At 43.0% G+C, this 18,067-nt stretch overlaps 2 protein-coding genes across 2 annotated transcripts; one reads left to right on the plus strand and one right to left on the minus strand.

The window, feature by feature from the left end:
- Positions 1-5,147: 5,147 nt before the first annotated feature.
- On the minus strand, positions 5,148-11,962 carry si:ch211-153b23.4 (uncharacterized protein LOC335392 homolog). Its single transcript, XM_061235523.1, has 9 exons — positions 11,774-11,962; positions 10,803-10,916; positions 8,560-10,239; positions 8,348-8,447; positions 7,968-8,116; positions 7,521-7,633; positions 6,210-6,299; positions 5,945-6,067; positions 5,148-5,772 (listed from the first exon to the last, which is right to left on the minus strand). Exons 1-9 carry the CDS (start codon positions 11,838-11,840, stop codon positions 5,605-5,607), a joined length of 2,604 nt encoding a protein of 867 aa, XP_061091507.1. The 5' UTR covers positions 11,841-11,962; the 3' UTR covers positions 5,148-5,604.
- Positions 11,963-14,248: 2,286 nt separating this feature from the next.
- On the plus strand, positions 14,249-17,572 carry si:ch211-153b23.5 (uncharacterized protein LOC321177 homolog). The gene is made up of 5 exons (XM_061236208.1): positions 14,249-14,314; positions 15,210-15,322; positions 15,753-15,924; positions 16,335-16,536; positions 17,075-17,572. Exons 2-5 carry the CDS (start codon positions 15,215-15,217, stop codon positions 17,265-17,267), a joined length of 675 nt encoding a protein of 224 aa, XP_061092192.1. The 5' UTR covers positions 14,249-14,314; positions 15,210-15,214; the 3' UTR covers positions 17,268-17,572.
- Positions 17,573-18,067: the final 495 nt, after the last annotated feature.

An 18,067-nucleotide genomic window follows, 5' to 3' on the forward strand; every position in this document is an offset into this window, starting at 1 on the left:
TGGTGCATATCTCTATAAGGGACATGAAGACCATATTGACTACTCGCACTGGTTGTCATGAAACATCTTGTCATTATTATATGTCTAACAATATTTTCCCATTTTGTGCCAAATGTATTGGTGTTCAGTTTTTGTCTGGCCATGCTGAGATCGTCCAGGTGTCTCACCCACAGTAGTACGTCATCAGCGAGATGAGCTCCTTCACGCATGAAGGTCTGACCTTTCCAGCGAGTCACTTGATTGACTGGAAGTGATTGAGGACTTCGCATTGGGTCAGATCTGCGTTCTGAGGAGAATTCCGCTGGAGGTGGACGTCTCTCTGTGGTGGAAGGACACTATTTCTGGACAGTGTGCGTGGTCTCTGACTGACCTAATGGACCTGGTGCAACGGGTCTCCAGGGCTAGCTCCTCTACCAGCTCTGCCCAGGATGCCTACACATGGTGGACTGCTGGGACTGGGTATTCTGAGGGTCCGTCATCACCAGCCTCATTCCACTCCCTAAAATCTTCTAGCCCTGCTGTTTCGGTGCTCAGCCCCCTGCAGGTGCCAACACTGTCGGGATTGAGACCACAAGCATCCGCAGGGAATTACATGTACAGCCACGGCTTTCACAGTGACCCCTTGGAACTGTGTTGTTTGTCCCTCGGGGCCATGGGGGGGAATCTGTAAGCCAGTCATAAGTAACATTTGGTCTCATGCGCTGGTCAGCTTGCTGACTTCCCCCTCCTGGAGCATACATTGTTAGCCCCCACCGTTGGCACACATGTCTGTGGGGGAGAGCTAGAGAAGGATTCTTAGAGGCACCTTCCTTTCTCACATTCCAGAACAGGAATATTGGAGATGGTATAAAGATGTTTCATGATAATCCCAGGTCAGAATATAGTGATGTTTGGTGTTATTCTGATTGGTTCAGTGTGACTGGTGTAATGGTCTAGTTTTTGTAACAGTCTACCTTTAGCATAGCATAACCATTCAGGAGCCGAGGGGAAACTGGGCAAAAGTTGTCTCTGTAGAAGCCATGTGTTTTAGCCCCCTGCCTGGTGGGCCTGGCTGTAAATTATAGATGGGTGACTCACTTTTAGGGTCAAGAACTAAGGCCTGGATTTCGGAGATAAGGAGAAGAAACCAAACAGTCTGGGATGTCTCCTTTCCTTTCATTCACCCAAATCAGGTTTATCCAAAAGGTATATTACCATGAGAGGCACAAAGACATATTTACAGCATAATGCAGTTATCATGAAGACTCCCAACTACAGCATTCATAGATATGATGGGGCGGCCTGTAGCATAGTGATTAAGGTCAGGAAGGGCTGCCATTTGTGAGGGGCCTGAGAGCTGGGGTTTTAGACTACCTGTTGGGGAGTTAAGATGTATGAGTGGTCCAAGGCCAGTTGGGTCATGGGAAAAGAATCCTCCCGAACATTGGTGACCTCCCTGTGACCCCATACCTGGTCACTTCCAAGGGGGAAGACTCCGGACAATGCCACAGTGCCCTCATTTGGGCACTGCTGTCATTACACCGGTGACTGCTCTCTTGGATTAAATATTCAAAACGGCTATTATAGTAAATAGACCCGGTAACACCTTGAAAACATTGCCCATGTGATCCTTGTATTATTGCATTAAGTCTTATGTAATGGTAACAGGAATTGCATGTAAAATGGATAATCAGGAGGGAAGTTTCATGATAACTGCAACATAATAAAACATAAGGGTAATCTGTTTGGTATGGATGTGATCTGATAAAATCAAGGAATCGGATGAGATACATTTCATACCAAATGGAATTTAATTAACTACAGTTTCAGTATCCCAAGGGAAAACCTACACGTCCTCTCCTGGTAATCATCTCATTTTCCCTACTCAACAACCCCCAAGGGTGGGGGTCTAAATTCCAGATTTGACCACCCCTCCAGGTTGATTTATGGCACTGCCGCCTGGTTTCAAACGTATGATTTGGCATAAAAGCAAGGGAGACAGACCAATCTGGGAAGATCGTATTCGACTTCCCACACAACATGTCTTGTGTATGTATGTATGTATGTATGTGTAGCAGTGGAAGATCGTATTCGGCTTCCCACACAGCATATTGTACGTGTATGTAAGTATCAGGAAGATCGTATTCGACTTTCCATACGGCATATTCTATACTCTGTTTGTGTGTAGTCCAAGCAGGCTAGGTATGATTATTTACTCTATCTCTATTCTTAATTTGTGTATTTTATACTTGATTGTGATGTTCTAAAGCTAATAACCTACCTGTCTGCGAATAAACTATTTTGTTTGGAACTTGCGTGATCTCCATGACTCTAATTCATCTTGTACCTTTTCAGCCTAAATTACAACTGAATACTCAGGGGGAAATGGTGGCCAAAGACCGACCGATCGGCGGGGCGGTACACCTGTGGTAGTTCTAAGCTGTGCGGCCAGCAATTTCTGTCCCTTAAAGGGTCGGGCGACGCACGGCTCTTGTAATCTGGTGCGAAGGGAACCCATGGGCGTTACAGCGTTGGTTCCTGCCAAATTAGCTCTAAGGAGCCCAGACAATGCTACGCCGACCTGGGCTCGCAAATATCATGGCAGGTTTGCATGTACTGTGTTGATTGGACCCTCAGCCTCTGAGTTCTCCACCGAACTGAGATTTCAGCAGTAATGCTAATCCCGGGAGCATCTATTGAGTAATGGTGGCGCAGGTACAAGTCGAATGTAATCACTCCCGAGGTCCGCGTAAATTGCAAACCCAAATTTCTAAATTATATTTTAAATGGAGTCAGATGAACGAGTAAAACTATAGTAACCACTAAGCGTACAATACGGCCCCGTTTGAGAACGGAGAATATTAAGAATTGTACTGATCCGTTTCTGGCCAGCTATAAGCGGGATATGGGGCAGGTCAATCCCATGGCAACGGACCCAGTATATTCTTAAACATAATTGTGCTCTGTTCTTGTACGGAGGATAATAATTAACCCAACTAATGTTCTCCCAGCAACGCCAGAAGGACAAGCACGGGTTAGCTGTGGGGTTTTACATTAACTAGCTAGCATTAACACTTTGCACAGTCAGTGAGACTGGCTGCAGCTAGCTTACATCTGTATAGCTACCACCTGCAGATAACTGGCAGTATCATTTGGGATCATTTTGTGTGAGATATGAAAGTGAGTGTACATTCCATACATACTTTACTGGTGATGGAATTCTACTGAATAAACTCATCTAATGAGCACCACAGTGACACCATTCTCAGGAAAGATGGCATGTGAGATGACTCCTGTGATTGTTAAAGATGTAAACGTTGGATATGTCATGTTGTAATAATATGCACACAAATCACCCACACAAAGACAATAGTTCCTGGTCATGATTTCCTCAGTCATATCATTCTCATTACTAAGTTTAAATCTCTCAGCCAAGCCCTCTTACTTACTAATGTCAGGGGGAATCGCATTGCATGCAGTCCTTCCTGTTAATGCATCCTGTTTGAGCAGCTAAAAGAAAGGGTCACCTTCAAATGTATTCCACCTTGAGCCAGCTCAAGGAAATACACTGCAAATACATCTACCTAGATGGAATTAGATTTGTATATTACCATTTCAGATCTGCTGTTTCATCGTGACACTACCACACCTGTCCCTAGCCACTGAAATTGGCAGCATTGGAGGAAACATTTTCACCAGCCCTTTGGCTAAATGTGGTTGTTTTTAGGTTCGGAAAATAAAGACACTGTGAATTGCTCTTTTTCATTGGGTTAGCTGTGGGGTTTTACATTAACTACACTACGTACCAATATAGTTTGTGGGCAAGCCATGTTGAAAGAGTGATACAAGATATGTGGTCCCAAATAGGACACATGGACATGTAGGAAATAAAGCATGCTTTAGAAATGTGCAAAATAAGTATATTGCCTCTAACTTTATATGCAAGATTATGAATTCTTTGAGAGGGTTGAATGTTAAAAAATCTACCCAGTGGTGAGCACGTTTTTTGACATACAGTAGACATTGTACATGGCTGTAGCAGTTGCCAAAGATCTGTGTTGATACCTTGATGGAGAGCAGGCTGATCAATTTAATTTCCTGTCTTTTGACAAATGCAGGCTATCATATCTTTCAAATGAACTCGCTTTTCATTTGCATTGTCCTGCGCTGTGCTTTTTTGCTTTTTTTGTTGTTGTTCTGTGGCCACTGGTCACCAAAAACATGCCTTTGTTGTGTTTGCTAGCCAGCTAGGGTTAGGGGGAGGCTGGAATTAATCTGGTATAAATATGGAGCAAAAAGCAAAGAGAAAAGGAAGAACACCTTCCTGTAATTAAATGTTTGAACTTTTGATTCTTTAAAAAAATTTTGACCGGCCCAGGCCATTTACCAAAACACTTACTTAGGATTCATGCTATTTATTTCTGAATTCCAGCACAATCACTGAAATGCTGTCTAAATTTAGCTCCTAACCAATAAGCTAGAGCAGCCTTATACCAGCCAAATAGGACTACTGATGCCACTCATGGTTATGCTGCAGTTTGTTCAATAAGTTTCCCATTGTCTCGGTACATTCTCATTCCGATGATGATGATTATTATGTTTTCTTGACGAACATTCACCAAGTGATAACCATTGTATTGTTACTCTACTGTAGTAATAAAAAGGTATTTTGCTTGTAGCCTAATGCAGCTGATAGGCTATATTACTATGAGATGGAGCAGTCGCTTATTGCCATTATCATAATCATATAAAATTTCTTGCACTCAAATTATGATATTCCCCTTTCTGCACCATTGTTCTATTGTTTGGGTAGACGAATGGGGTGGGGGGAGGGGCTCTCATCATGCCTCTCACCCATATAGTATGTATGATAGGCTACCTCCACCCCTGTCTGAACATGAACTGAACCTCTTCACAATGTAGGCTGTGCATGCTTTTATGTATTGAGTTGCTGCTATTGCCACATGCTGATTATATATTTGTATTAACAAGCTGGTGTACAGGTCTATCTAATAAAGTGCTCACTGAGTGTATGTGTTCCTGTATATTTAGAGGGTGAATGGAATGTCATGATTGTATTGAAGGGATTGTTATATAGCAATTGAAGTGTTTACTTCAGAAAACATAATCAACATATTCATATAGTCTGCTGAAATGAATTAAAGGCATTGTTTTTTGTTTTTATTTGCACTTGACAAACAAGTTTAACACCATCAAAACATGTTTACACAGTATAGAATAGTACAATTACAGAATAGGGTACAAAATGACTTTACGTTATTTCTTCAAATTGTACAAATAGCTCAATAAAAATATTCTCATCATATCTATGTAATAAATTACTGCTCTTAGTAAGCCTGAGGATAGAATCAATTGTCCGTAGACCAAGCATACAGGAAAGATAAAGTATATAGTTAAATGTTAATGCATACATATCATTTATAAACACTACACTAACTATACTGTTTTTATGTATGCAGTTCTGGTTGACTACCTTGCTGAGAGGTACTGTAGCATAGCATCCCCACAGGAAATTTGAACTGGCTACCTTGTGGTGTGGTTCTGTTCTTTTACCACTAATTCACATGACTGTCCCATACTGTATATACAGCAGGAGCTACAGGACTAGGACTCATCCTCTTCTTTCACAGGGCCAAGGTTTGCTGGGTTTGTTGTCTCAATCTCAAGCTCCTCCTTCTTCTCCTCACTGGGCTCCAAAACATCTGGCTCAAAGGTAGGATTCTCCTGCCCTGTCATGTGTTTCTTCTGCACCTCCTCAAAAATCCGGAGCACCTGAAGCAGGCAGACACAACAACTTATTGCAATGACTGTAAAGAAAAACCAGAGACTAATAATGAGCCAGCTCAATTTCCAGCTCTGCATTGTAAAAGAGGTGTAATAAGCTGAGCAGTTTCCAGCTCTTAAGTTGAAAAGGGTTTTCAAGACTGAGAGGACTGAAAAATACCTGAGACTTAGGTATGACACCAACTCTGAAGAAGCCAATGTGGCCGCTCTCAATCTTGGTGCAGTCTATTACTGTAGAGGCAATGTTCTCTGGTGAGGGGCCATCACACAGCACACCATCCACCTAGACAGACAATATGAATACAGTCACTTGCAATCATGGAGGAGGCCACTGCCCTGTACACAAAAGCAGAGGGAAACATATTGTATGTCTCATCAGGGAAGTTAAAAAGCAGAGCCTGGTTACTGCAGCAGTCTGTCTTTACCTTATCCCCCAACTTGGCATACACTTGGTTATGATGAGTTGTGTCAGCTTCCCCTGTTGGGTTAGCTGACATTGTAGCAATGGGCCCCACCTGGAAACACATGGTGGGACACTATAAGACAGAGATGGTGATGGCCACTCCAAATATACTTTATTACCTCTAGGTAACAAGAGCAAAGTGGAGGACAGTGAGTATAAAATACAAATAATATCATTATTATTATTATTATTATTATCAATAATAATAATAATAATAATAAGCATCATTATAATAATTATACTATTTATTATAAGTAATTATTATATCATTAATTGTCATATTAATCCCATATGATACTGATATACTATATGATATGATACTGAATCCCATATATAATTTTTAATTAATAACACAGAGAAAGGTTAAAAAGATCATACTAGACTATACTAATACATTTATATTACCATTTTCATAATTACATTTTCATACGTCAGATAGAGAAAATGCAATGGTAATATTAGGACCATTGCAATTCACAGAATATGTATTTTTACAAATATATCTGATGCAGACCCAGAATAAGATCTAACATTGTGCTAAATGTAGGCTAAAACTGTAGGCTGTAGGTCTTTAGACAAACCAGCCCTGAAGGATTAACCCAATCTACTTTACCTCCTTGTGGTGGTCGTTCACGTCTCAAATTATTTTATTTCTTTCATTTTAATTAGTTTAATATTTATGTAATTGAAAAACTGTGATGTAATAAAACCAAGCCAGATTGTAGAGAAGACTCTCCGCTAGTGAGAATAGCAGTTTAGATTCTTATCAGCCTCTTGTTTGCAAAGCAGGGCAACACCCTCCCCCACACCCTGACCTCGCCATAGATTCAGACAATAAAAGGCATATTCTAACAATCCTGGAGACTATTTCCCTATGTCAAAAGATCATGTTCCAATATGAGAACAAAAATATACAATTCAGAAGTTGCATGAATAAACACATTGGTTTTTCCACGCTTTGGTAAAAAAAAAAATTTGAAAAAAAGAATTTGAATGCCTGTTGATATCGTTACCATATTTTGTACACAAGTTGACATCAAGTTCAAATACAAAGTCGATCTGGGTTGGTCCTTGACTTAAATATTGAGATATTCAATGCTAGACTATAAAAACATAAGATATTTGGTATTTTACTGAATCTTTTGTGTCAAATTAAGTAAACTATTTTTTAAATATTGACACTTATATAAATAGGACTACAAAAGAAGTGGAAATTGCCCTCTAGGGGGGCAAAGTGGAAAGGGTTAACTAGATTGAATTGGGAGATACACACCAGATCCATGAGGTGCGTGGCCACAGTGCAGTCTGGATTTCGGATAGCGATGCTCTGTGGTGTGCCGATGTACTTTGCAGATTCTCCCAGACCAAAACAATCCAACCAGGTACCTGCAAACGTTACAGGCATTTGGGGAGACACTCTTATCCAGAGCGACGTACAGTTGACTAGACTAAGCAGGAGCTTAGTCTAACTTCCCCTTGCTCAGGGTTAAGGGCCTTGCTCAAGGACCCGCTACAGGCCGCCCTAGATGAGAATTGCAAGAACATCACTGAGTACCTTGTTTGAATTTTACCACCCTGCTGTGAAACAAAAATCCCTTTGAAGGTGATGCTTGGAGTGCTACATGTTCAAATTTTACAGAGTAAGAGCTGTGAATCACTATGAAGAACGCTTGCCATTCTAAGAACAAACCAGGTGATGTACGGGGGGAAGCCCACCCACCTCTGGGGATGACCATGCTGATGGAGGATGGCCAGGCAGCCTCCATGAAGTCCCAGAGCACTGGATTGATCAGGTGTCTGGCAGGCTCTAGTTGCTTAATGCTGGAGATCCACAGGGACATGGGCCGATCCTGGGCATGCACTTTAATCCTGCAGAAAAGAGGCAAAACTATCCAGTAAAACATATTCTTACATATTCAGCCAACCCACCCATGGAGGGGAGCGGAGCTTTGACCATTATCTGCAGCAGTATATCGATACAATTTATATTCCCTGGGAATGTGGCTGGAGGAAGATGCAGAGAGCACCCCTCAGATGAGCTTTGCCAGCTTATGATATGGATGCCCCAGCAGAACAAACCCATATCTGTGTCAGACTTACTTGTAGGCCTTCTCCACTGCATCAGGCCTGTTGCAGGCTGCCACAAGCACGTACACTGTGTCCGTGGGCATCCCACAAGTGCCACCATTCTTTAGGATCTCTAAAAAGGGCAAGCAAGCACACAAGCAGCATTCCTTTAGACCTTTTTGCATAAACAAAACGAAAACCAGAAGTTGTTTTTGATTAAGTGGTGGAATAAAACAAAAAATCACCTGCGATCTGCTGAACAGAGGTGGCTTTCCGTGCAGGCACATGTGGGCAGTTTTCCCTGCCCCCGCCAAAGCCGCTCAGCTTAATGAAGGGGTCGCCCAGGGGCAGCTGTGGGTTCTGGAAGCTGCTGTTGAACAGGTTGGCCAGGAAGCAATAGAAGCTAACCAGGCCGAAGATGATGGTGACGGCGATATCGTAACCATAAGGCAAGGCATCCACCGCATCCAGCAGAAAGCTGATGAGGATGAGCTGGAAAGTGAAGGCGTAAGCGAACCAGGCCTTGCTGAGGAACAGAGCACCGGCCGTCACGAAGCAGTTGAAGAGCATGAAGCAGATAATGCCCACCGCCACGTTGAACCCCCGGGTGGCGCCGTAGAGCCCGCCGTAGCGTGTCAGCCCCCACACCGTCCACATGATGCCGTACAGGATGAAGGCAGTGCTCTCCAGCGTCTTCCCCCGAGCGAAAGCCACCGAGCCACACAGCAGCTGCAGGGCTCCACCCGCCACCACGGCCCACGGCAGGATCAGCACGTCCAGGGGCCCGCTGGCACCCACCGTGGCAGTAATGGCGAAGGCTGCAAGGACACTGCAGCCATGACCCAGCACCTCAGCATCAGCGTATTTGGAGTAGCCCAGGTAGGGGGCGTGCAGGTCCTTGTCGTGGGGTCGTAGGATCAGGTGGCGGGAGCGGGTCAGCGCTGCCTTCAGCAGGCCCTCGCCTGTGGGCACCCTCCAAGGTGACACCATGTTGTGCAGGGTAACCAGCAGCATGAGGGCGGATGCAACAAAGATGGCTGCCTGCACCCCCTGTGTGCCGGCCTGAAAGAACCCCAGTGGCTGTGCAGCAATGGCGATGCAGTAGGCCACATAGAACAGCTGGTACAGGCACTCCACCAGGCTCTTCTGTGTGCTGAACAAGGCCAGGATGAAGAACAGCACCGAGAAGACGGTGGGGAATGGCACGGGAGAGTACAGTTGGTGGTTGAACTCACTCAGCAGCAGGCTGTACCCCTCTGCAAACTTCAGCACTGACGTGTAACCATAGAAGGTGGCGGCCAGAGTGTCCATGGCACGGTAGGAGAGGATGCACACACCTAGCTGATACACACCCGCCATCCACAGCCATGGCACCAGGCCGGGGGTGAGCTGAGGCACTACGCCCAGCAGGGGGCAGGCCAGCACGCTGGCAGACAGCAGGTTCATGACCAGGCCGGTAGGCACGGCATCATTGCGCTCCTGGGCTTGCGAAGGGGTCAGCTTGCTCTTCTTCTGCAGACCCGTTCCTGGTGGCTGCACCTTCCCCTTGGTGATGTAGTTGAGCAGGCGGCCACTTCCGAAGTACGCCCCCACCAGGCACACCAGGAGGTAGTTGGCAGCGGTGGCGCCCAGGCCAAAGCCCACGTCGAACAGGCCGGCGATCTGGTGGGCGCAGGCCAGGCTGATGGAGAAGGCGATGATGGAGAGGACCACCTCCCTCTGCAGAACCCCCACCACCCCCATGACCAGCAGCACCAGCGAGAAAGCAGCCAGCCCAGGTACCATGGCCGTCCTGAGCCCTGCCTCTCCATTCACTACCCCCTCCCCTGCCAAAATGTACACCAGCCCTGAGCCACACCACAGGGCGGAGATGGAGAGACAGAGAGACACGAAGAGCGGGGAGTGGGACAGGCTGCGCCGCACTCCTGTGGGGGGGGGGGGGTTAGAAATTATCAGCACACTCAAATACATGTAAGCATTGTATATACTGTAAAAACACTGGATGAACACATGCTTGACACTATATCAAAGATCCCATAATGTTTTCATTTTCCCCCCTATCTGAAAAGCCTAATTTTATTTACTTTAGAAACCCATATATTCACTGCAAACTCCCGTAATTTAAGAAACTGAGCCACTGCTTCTATTACCATTAAGTGCAATCATCCAGCTGAGATGCGCAATCATTTCATCATTGCATGTGAGGACACATCTTGCACAACCAGGCTACAAGCCACAGTTGCTACTAGCACAATAGGATGTAACACCATTTTGGTCACTTGACAGCCCAGAACTTGAGGAAGTCATTGGGGATAAACTTCAGTTAGTTTATGGTTTCTTAATGATTAAATCTGACAGACACATTAATGGTTTTAATAGCAGTTGCTACCATGAAACCTAACCCTACAAATCCCCTTCCTATAATCTTCAAACGGTTTCATGAAAGCTATATCTAAGTATTTAACACCAGTTCCAAATGGTATTATACCTGCATATGCCAAGAGGGCAGCAATGATGAGTAGCAGTACTCCCAGTGCAGTACTGGGGATCAAGTCGTTTCCGGAAGAGTGTGCATAATCGTTCACTAGCAGCAGTAAAGAACCTATAAGTAAAAAGCAACAAGTTAGGCATATTCACAAAACTAAACTGTAAACATCGTCGTGGTATCTTCGACCTCTGCTGGTGGACTCTATTAATTACAACTGTTCATCAGAGACGCGCTTTGTTCCCAGACGCTGACAAAAGACGGTGAAGATTAATCTAAAAGTGCGAGTAATTTATAACGATTTATCCACATCTGAGCCAAAACGCCCCTAAATATGAAGATTTCAAAAACTGAAATACTGTAAATATATAAAATCTTTAAAAAATATATATGACATAAATACATAGCCTAATTAACAGAGTTTAAACAAGAATCAACAAGAATATTAGGCTATAGACTATAATTGCATAGGCTACGTCATGTAACAGCAAACATCTTAAGAAAAACGCCAATGCCGACCATTTAAGAAAGATATATGATTCGTAGATTGGGATCAGAAGATTTAAATCAGAATATTTAAATCAGCAGCACCTCCACAGTGCTATCTGTAGTTTTTTAATTAATGATTTAATAACAGGCTAACTTAACTGCTCTTTTACATTCCAAGATACAGCAGTAGTCAATTTCTGAATGTGCAATCGTGTTTGTACACTGCCTGTCGGATAATGTACTGTATTATTAACGCATCTCAGTTGGTCTTGGAATGTCATCTTTACTGAGAAGACATAATGCAACTCCCCTGAAATTGTCACATCTAGCACAAATCAGCCGACTTTAACGTTGATTCACTACTAACCTGAACAGAACATAAATTAGCATTATCTAAAATTCGACACGCCACTGTAAGAGCTGACCTAGGACAAATTCATGTTTGGACAAATAAATCGACGAAAACGGAACGTAATATGTTCTACCTCCAGTGATTCCCAAAATACCAACGGAGAAATGCAGCGACTCGATTTCTACTCGCGGCTCCGCCATCGCGACTTCTCTTTGGCAACGAAAAGGGTTCAGGTTTTACTCAAACTCAGACAACTGTCGCTGTCATTTTAAACACCGCTAGTTTTACGTCACTTCACAGAGCCATGCATGCGTGCACACCCACAGGCATACAAGAGTTGAAACGAGAGAGGAAGTTACTGAGATGTATTTTATTTATATTTTTCGGGAAGGAAGCTGCTGTCTTAGGTTAGATTTGGTTTTGCTTGGTAGTTCTCACTTGTTTGAAATACAACGTTGTGGTCGGCTCTACCTAGAACTGCCCTTCTGGTAAAAACAAACAAACAACAACAAAAAAAAAAACAATTAGCCTGCTCATATTCAGCGAGACACTATCACCTTATCTAGGCTTATCTTTTTTGTCTGTCCCATCGTTGAGGGGCAGGAGAGGGTGGTTTCTGGTGGTTTCTTAGCGGTCAGTGCTGTCACTGGATCATTATTGGTAGCATTGGCGCCGGTTTAATTTCAACAGTGGGGGGGACACATGAAGCGGGGGGTCTGTGGGTTCTCCCCCAGAAAATGTTGAGCATCTCTCACTTAATTTCCTGCATTCTGGTGAATTTTTATGAACCAATTTGCTCCTCTTCTGCATCAATTTATTGTGTAAATTTATTTTATTAATGTAAAGGAAAATACATAATTCAAGTAGGCTACCCATATAATGACTGTTCGATGGCTTTTAAGAACATTCCAAATCGAAATCTTCACATTTCCCTCAGTGCAGCTTCCTCATTGTTCGCCGCAAATCTTTCAGACCGTTTGCAAACACAGCGAACAGAATGCTAACGGAAAAAAATGCAATTGTTTGCAAACGTTCGCCTGTTTGCTGAACTTTAACGCACCTCAGATAACTTCAGACACAAGTTATAAACTAGATAACGTTAGTGTTTCATCCGCAGATACTCTCATTCAGAAACACTGAAGGTAAAACAAGCGTGATAGCTACTTATACAAGACTCACTACACTATCATGCTTCCACAACGGTAGACATATAGCAACTGCGAGTCAGCGAGGCCGGCAGACCCAGCAAGGTTAAGATGGTATGGTCCAGTAGGGGTGTATGAAATAATTGTAAAATAGGTAAGAAGGATATCTAAGCGTTTAGACCCTCTGTGCTGTTATTTTTACCTGGATTAGGGAAGAAGTTATCATTCATTATGTTTTGGGGGGGACAAATTCACCTCTTCTAAATATTGAGGGGGACATGTCCCCCCTGCCCCCCCCTAAATCTACGCCCCTGATTGGTCGTGTTGTGTTAAGCTGAACCAGTCATGGTCTGGTGGTGTCTCAAGCCTGCCATCATGGCTGTGTTGGCAACTGCCTCCGTTTTCCTTAACTATGCTGCCATAGCCTTATTCTGCTGGGGTTTTCTTTCCAATTACCATCTGAACCCCCTAAAAATGTTTCATTCCTCTTCTCTAGACCAACTTTCCTGAGCACCGCATCCTGGCACGGAGCCAGCTGTAGCACCAAGCCTGTCCCCTTGCCTGACCCATTGGTGTTCCTGCCATCCCTCCATGTGACCGGAGTCATCTCTGCTTGGACTAAATTAATTCAGATTGGACATTTATGCACTATAATTCATCTGTTCATTTACAACCATTTTTACAACAAACCGGTGTCAACCAGCAGCAGATGGGTTCCCCCTCTGAGTCGGGTTCTGCTCAAGGTTTCGTCCTGTTAGCCAGGGAGTTTTTCCTTGCCACTGTTGCCTAGGTGTACTCTTGGGGGGCGGTTCTCTGTAAAGCTGCTTTCTGACCAAGCCCCTTTGTTAAAAGCGCTACGCAAATAAAATTTGATTGATTGCTTTCATGAAGAGCACATTGAGAAATAAAATTACTATTTCCTCCATTGCAACAGGTATCACACATCTTATTTGCATAAGAAGAAAAAACAAAAAACAGGATTGGTCACTGCCACCCACAACAAATCTAAACTGCCATTGCTAGAAACATTTGAACATACTGTATGGTAAGGGCTAAAATTCCACTCTGTTCACTTTAACAGATTAAAAAACTAGTAAATGCTGAATTAGTAAATGCTATCTGGATAACCAGGAAGATGGTAGATATCATTAACAGGTGTATTTTTAATCATGTAGCAACAGACATAGATTGACAGAACAGGGGGACAGAGTCCAACAGTGACAAGCTTTCAAACCGGGTATGTTTGTGTATTATGAGAAGGATCAGGGATGACTTGACAGTTTTGTTTAGTCACTGTACCATTTCCTTTTTCCTCCTCGGTTTGCAGATGGAGAGGGTGAGCTCATTGTTTGCGAAGGGGAGGTCTCAGAGAACACAAACCTGCCCTCATAGGTGTGTTCATGGCAACGGTGCCTTGCGTTGGGCATATATAGCAGCTCTCAGCTCCCTATCCAACCACTGTCACAGGAGGAGCCAGCAAAGAAGACACACCTCTCTCACTGCCTGCCTGCTTGCTCAACTCTAAAAAGGTGAGAGAAAGCTAAACCAATATCCAACTACACTTTGTATGTCTCCCTGGTAGAATGCATCTTATTTTTGTATACTTCTTATTTATTACTTTTCCAAAGAAAAAGGCTAACACCTTAACACATTAAACACATTAAATACAGCAATTTTAGCAATGTTTGGCTAAACTACACTTTTACAGATTAGTTATTTGACCAGGTTAAGGCTGCTCTGACCTAGCCTGCATATAGAGGAAAGGCAATATAAATAGGCTGCTATAGATAGCTCTGGCCCACTCTCCATCTCTGCTAGGCACTACTTGCATCTTTGGAATGCCCTGAGTTCAGATGTGTTGCTATGGCACTGTTTTCACATAGTCACACAGCAAATAATGAGCTGCTGAAAAGTGCAGACTCATCGCCATTAGGTCCAGTTCACATGCTTCACTGCTAGACCTGCCAGCTTTAAGGTTACCTGAGACTGCAGTGAGAGGCCTAGTGTCTTTTATCAGAGAGGGCTTTCTCTCTGGGATAAACATGAAACTGCTCTAGGTCTCTTTAATTGGGTCGCATTACTGCAACATATGAAGGGCTGCCTATTTGTACAAAGTGCATGCTTATTAATATGCTTATTCATATCTACCACAAATGATTGCCCTTGTACCTGTTTATCTGTATAATAGGCAAATATGGGCATTGTCTTTGTATTCAGTATGCGTGTGACACTATCACCAACTGGCTCAAAGTCTGTGGAAAAAGGAGATTATGCACAAATTAAAAGCAAATAAAATGAAAAAGTAATCTAAAGTACACAAAACACAAAGTGCACACGATAAAAGGAATGAGAGATTAAGGTGTGTAAAGAACACAGACTGGCACTAAGTGCTGAGTGTATGTGTGTATGTGCTGTTTCTTTCAGGAGTCATGGTGAAGCGTGTTGCTGTGGTGCTCTCAGGCTGCGGAGTCTATGATGGAACTGAGGTCCATGAGGCTTCTGCTGTTCTGGTGCACTTGAGCCGGGCTGGGGCCAAGGTAAGGGCACACACATGTGAACAGATGCAGGCCTTCATCCCAAAACAAGGGCCTGAAACAGAGACACACACACACACATGCAAAGCTATACCTAAAATTTTGTGTTTATATTTTATGCTTGGCCAACATGAATATTTTATCCGATTTTTGGCTTGGTGTTTCTCCCATGCACGCAGTGTGGCTCAGGTTAAGGATAGGTAACAGGTAAACAACTGACACGTAAACCACATTCAGAATCATATGTATAATGTAAGTAGAATACATTAGATTTTTAATTATTTGACGACACAATGTGAACAAAATGTGTTGATAGAACAAAACAAAGCATGGAGAACACATAGTTTCTAGTTTTTACTGTGGCATGTTATTGAGTTAGGAGATTTCCTGTTGGTGCATGAGCTCTCTGACCAAGATACGCTGTGTGTTCCAGGTCCAGATGTTCGCTCCCAATGTGGACCAGATGCATGTAGTGAACCACGCCATAGGGAAGCCCACAGAGGAGAAGCGCAATGTTCTGCAGGAGAGTGCCCGCATCGCCCGTGGAGATGTCACTGACCTCAGTAAACTGGATGTCTCGGGCCATGATGCTCTGATCATCCCTGGTGAGGGAGAGGGAATGTTACACCCAGTGGCCTGCTACAAGATGCACAGTCCTTCACCACACTACATACTCACAATACACATGGAGACTCACAGAACAGTCAAAACTAGCACTAGGATATAGGACTAATGAATTCAGCGCTGACACAGAGAGTGAATATCAAACACTCACACTGATATACAGAGCATGCTCAATACCCACAGTACACTGACACAGAGACACAGTGATGATACAACTTTATTCCCAACACTGGCTGTGAATAAAGAAAGCCTGCATAACAGCACCCATCGCTGTCACTCTGGTACGCCACACTCACACTCCTACTCTTCATTTAGTTTATACTTCTATATAGACCCAACATATTAGTGCTTGCACTGTACTCAACTATCTTCTCCTGATACCATTTCTCAGGGGGTTTTGGAGTTGCTAAGAACCTGAGCACTTGGGCCACACAGGGGAAAGACTGCTCAGTCCAGCCTGAAGTGGAGAAGGCGATAAAGAGTTTCCACAAGGCTGGAAAACCCATTGGCCTGTGTTGCATCTCACCTGTACTCGCCGCTAAGACGCTGCCCGGCTGTGAGGTCACCGTGGGCCACGACAGTGAGTGTGAAAAGTGAGTACGGGGCGTGGGAGGCCATAGAATAACAGTTAAATAAAGGTCAATAGTGTCATTTCCATGAAGCTGAGAACATCAATCCAAAGAAAGAGTCACACTAGTGGGGTTTCCATTCAACAGTTTTTAGGCTAATTTTGAATTTACACATAAGTAAACCTGAGTAGAAATGTGTGAAAGGAGAAAAAAAAAAAACGCAGAAATATCTCAAAAATAATATGATGGAATATACAGAATAATAGAATAAATTATGAACCTAAGTCACATGCTTCTGCTCCAGAAAGCGGAAAAAATGTTGGTGGAAGAATATCTTGTTGTGCCGACTTCAGAATATTTGCATAAGAGTAGTGGATGGAAATGCACACTGATTTTCTTTTCCCGACAATTCAGAAAACTCTTAACATTTGTGAAACATTTGGATGAAAACTAGTTATTTGTTATTGTACATTATAAGTTCATATACATTACTCTCCCATATGTTACCTGAAATGGTTTGTTGCATTGCTAATTTGCTGCTTTTCCACCGTCCTACTACTAGATGGCCCTATGCTCAGACTGCCTGCACTATGAAGGAGATGGGCTGCAAACATGTCAACAAGAATGTCGGGGAAGTGCATGTTGATGTAAAAAATAAGCTGGTGACCACCAGCGCCTTCATGTGCAATGCCCCGATTCATGAAATATTTGATGGGGTTGGTGTCATGGTAACAGATGTGCTCAAATTGGCTTAATGATGGCGAGGTTGGAGGAATGGGAAAACCATTTCAATATTTCCTCTTTTGTTCTAATCAAATGGGTATGTAACTTACATGATCCTACAGATCTGGTGTGTTTGATTTTTTGTTGTACGACCTTGATATGCACAGTTTTGTACGTCACTTTGGATAAAAGTTTCAGCTAAATTAATTGTAATGTTATGTGAAAAAGCAACAAGGCTAAAAAGGGCCGATATATTCACATGTTTGGTAATCTAATCTCTCTTTTTTACAAGTGACTGTTTTGTGCTTCTCTAAATAAAATTTGTTTGTGGAAAAAATCTCACACATTTTATTTCCATTTGGTCAAATGCCATATGTGTAAAATAAGCCCTGTTCAGAATTTATTAGAATGAAACCATATTAGAATGAAATTATTTATTTACTACATTTCCCCTTTTCAGCTTACAATATTTTCTATATAGATACAGAAGGAAAAATGTCTAATTTCTGCATATTGCCATTTGACTGGTTTTCACAAAAAAATAACAATTTATGTGATTTATTGATGCAAGAAGTGATTAACAAGTGCAAGAGCAGTAGCAGTTCCAATAAAACAATGTGGTGTTTGTCATATTCTGAACTAAATCCCAGGTAGTCTACACAAAGACAAGAAGTTACAAAATATCAGTAGGACACACAGGACATACAAAATCATTTTAAAGTGAAGTTTTTTCATCTTTTCGCGACCATCTCTTTAAATTCCCTGAAAATGAATTTCAGTGTGTCCTTATAAAGTATTTTTGGGGTGTCAATTTATGTTAATCAAAATTTTA

The sequence above is a fragment of the Conger conger genome, chromosome 3 (assembly GCF_963514075.1).
Source record: "Conger conger chromosome 3, fConCon1.1, whole genome shotgun sequence".
Lineage (NCBI taxonomy): Eukaryota > Metazoa > Chordata > Actinopteri > Anguilliformes > Congridae > Conger > Conger conger.

Coding starts and splice junctions, on each gene's coding strand:
- si:ch211-153b23.5 (XM_061236208.1), top strand. CDS start 15,215: ATGGTGAAGCGTGTTGCTGTGGTGCTCTCAGGCTGCGGAGTCTATGAT. Junction 15,925..16,334: donor TGATGCTCTGATCATCCCTG/GTGAGGGAGAGG, acceptor ACCATTTCTCAG/GGGGTTTTGGAGTTGCTAAG. Junction 16,537..17,074: donor CACGACAGTGAGTGTGAAAA/GTGAGTACGGGG, acceptor TCCTACTACTAG/ATGGCCCTATGCTCAGACTG.
- si:ch211-153b23.4 (XM_061235523.1), bottom strand. CDS start 11,840: ATGGCGGAGCCGCGAGTAGAAATCGAGTCGCTGCATTTCTCCGTTGGT. Junction 6,068..6,209: donor ATGCCAAGTTGGGGGATAAG/GTAAAGACAGAC, acceptor TTGTCTGTCTAG/GTGGATGGTGTGCTGTGTGA. Junction 5,773..5,944: donor GTGTCATACCTAAGTCTCAG/GTATTTTTCAGT, acceptor TGCCTGCTTCAG/GTGCTCCGGATTTTTGAGGA.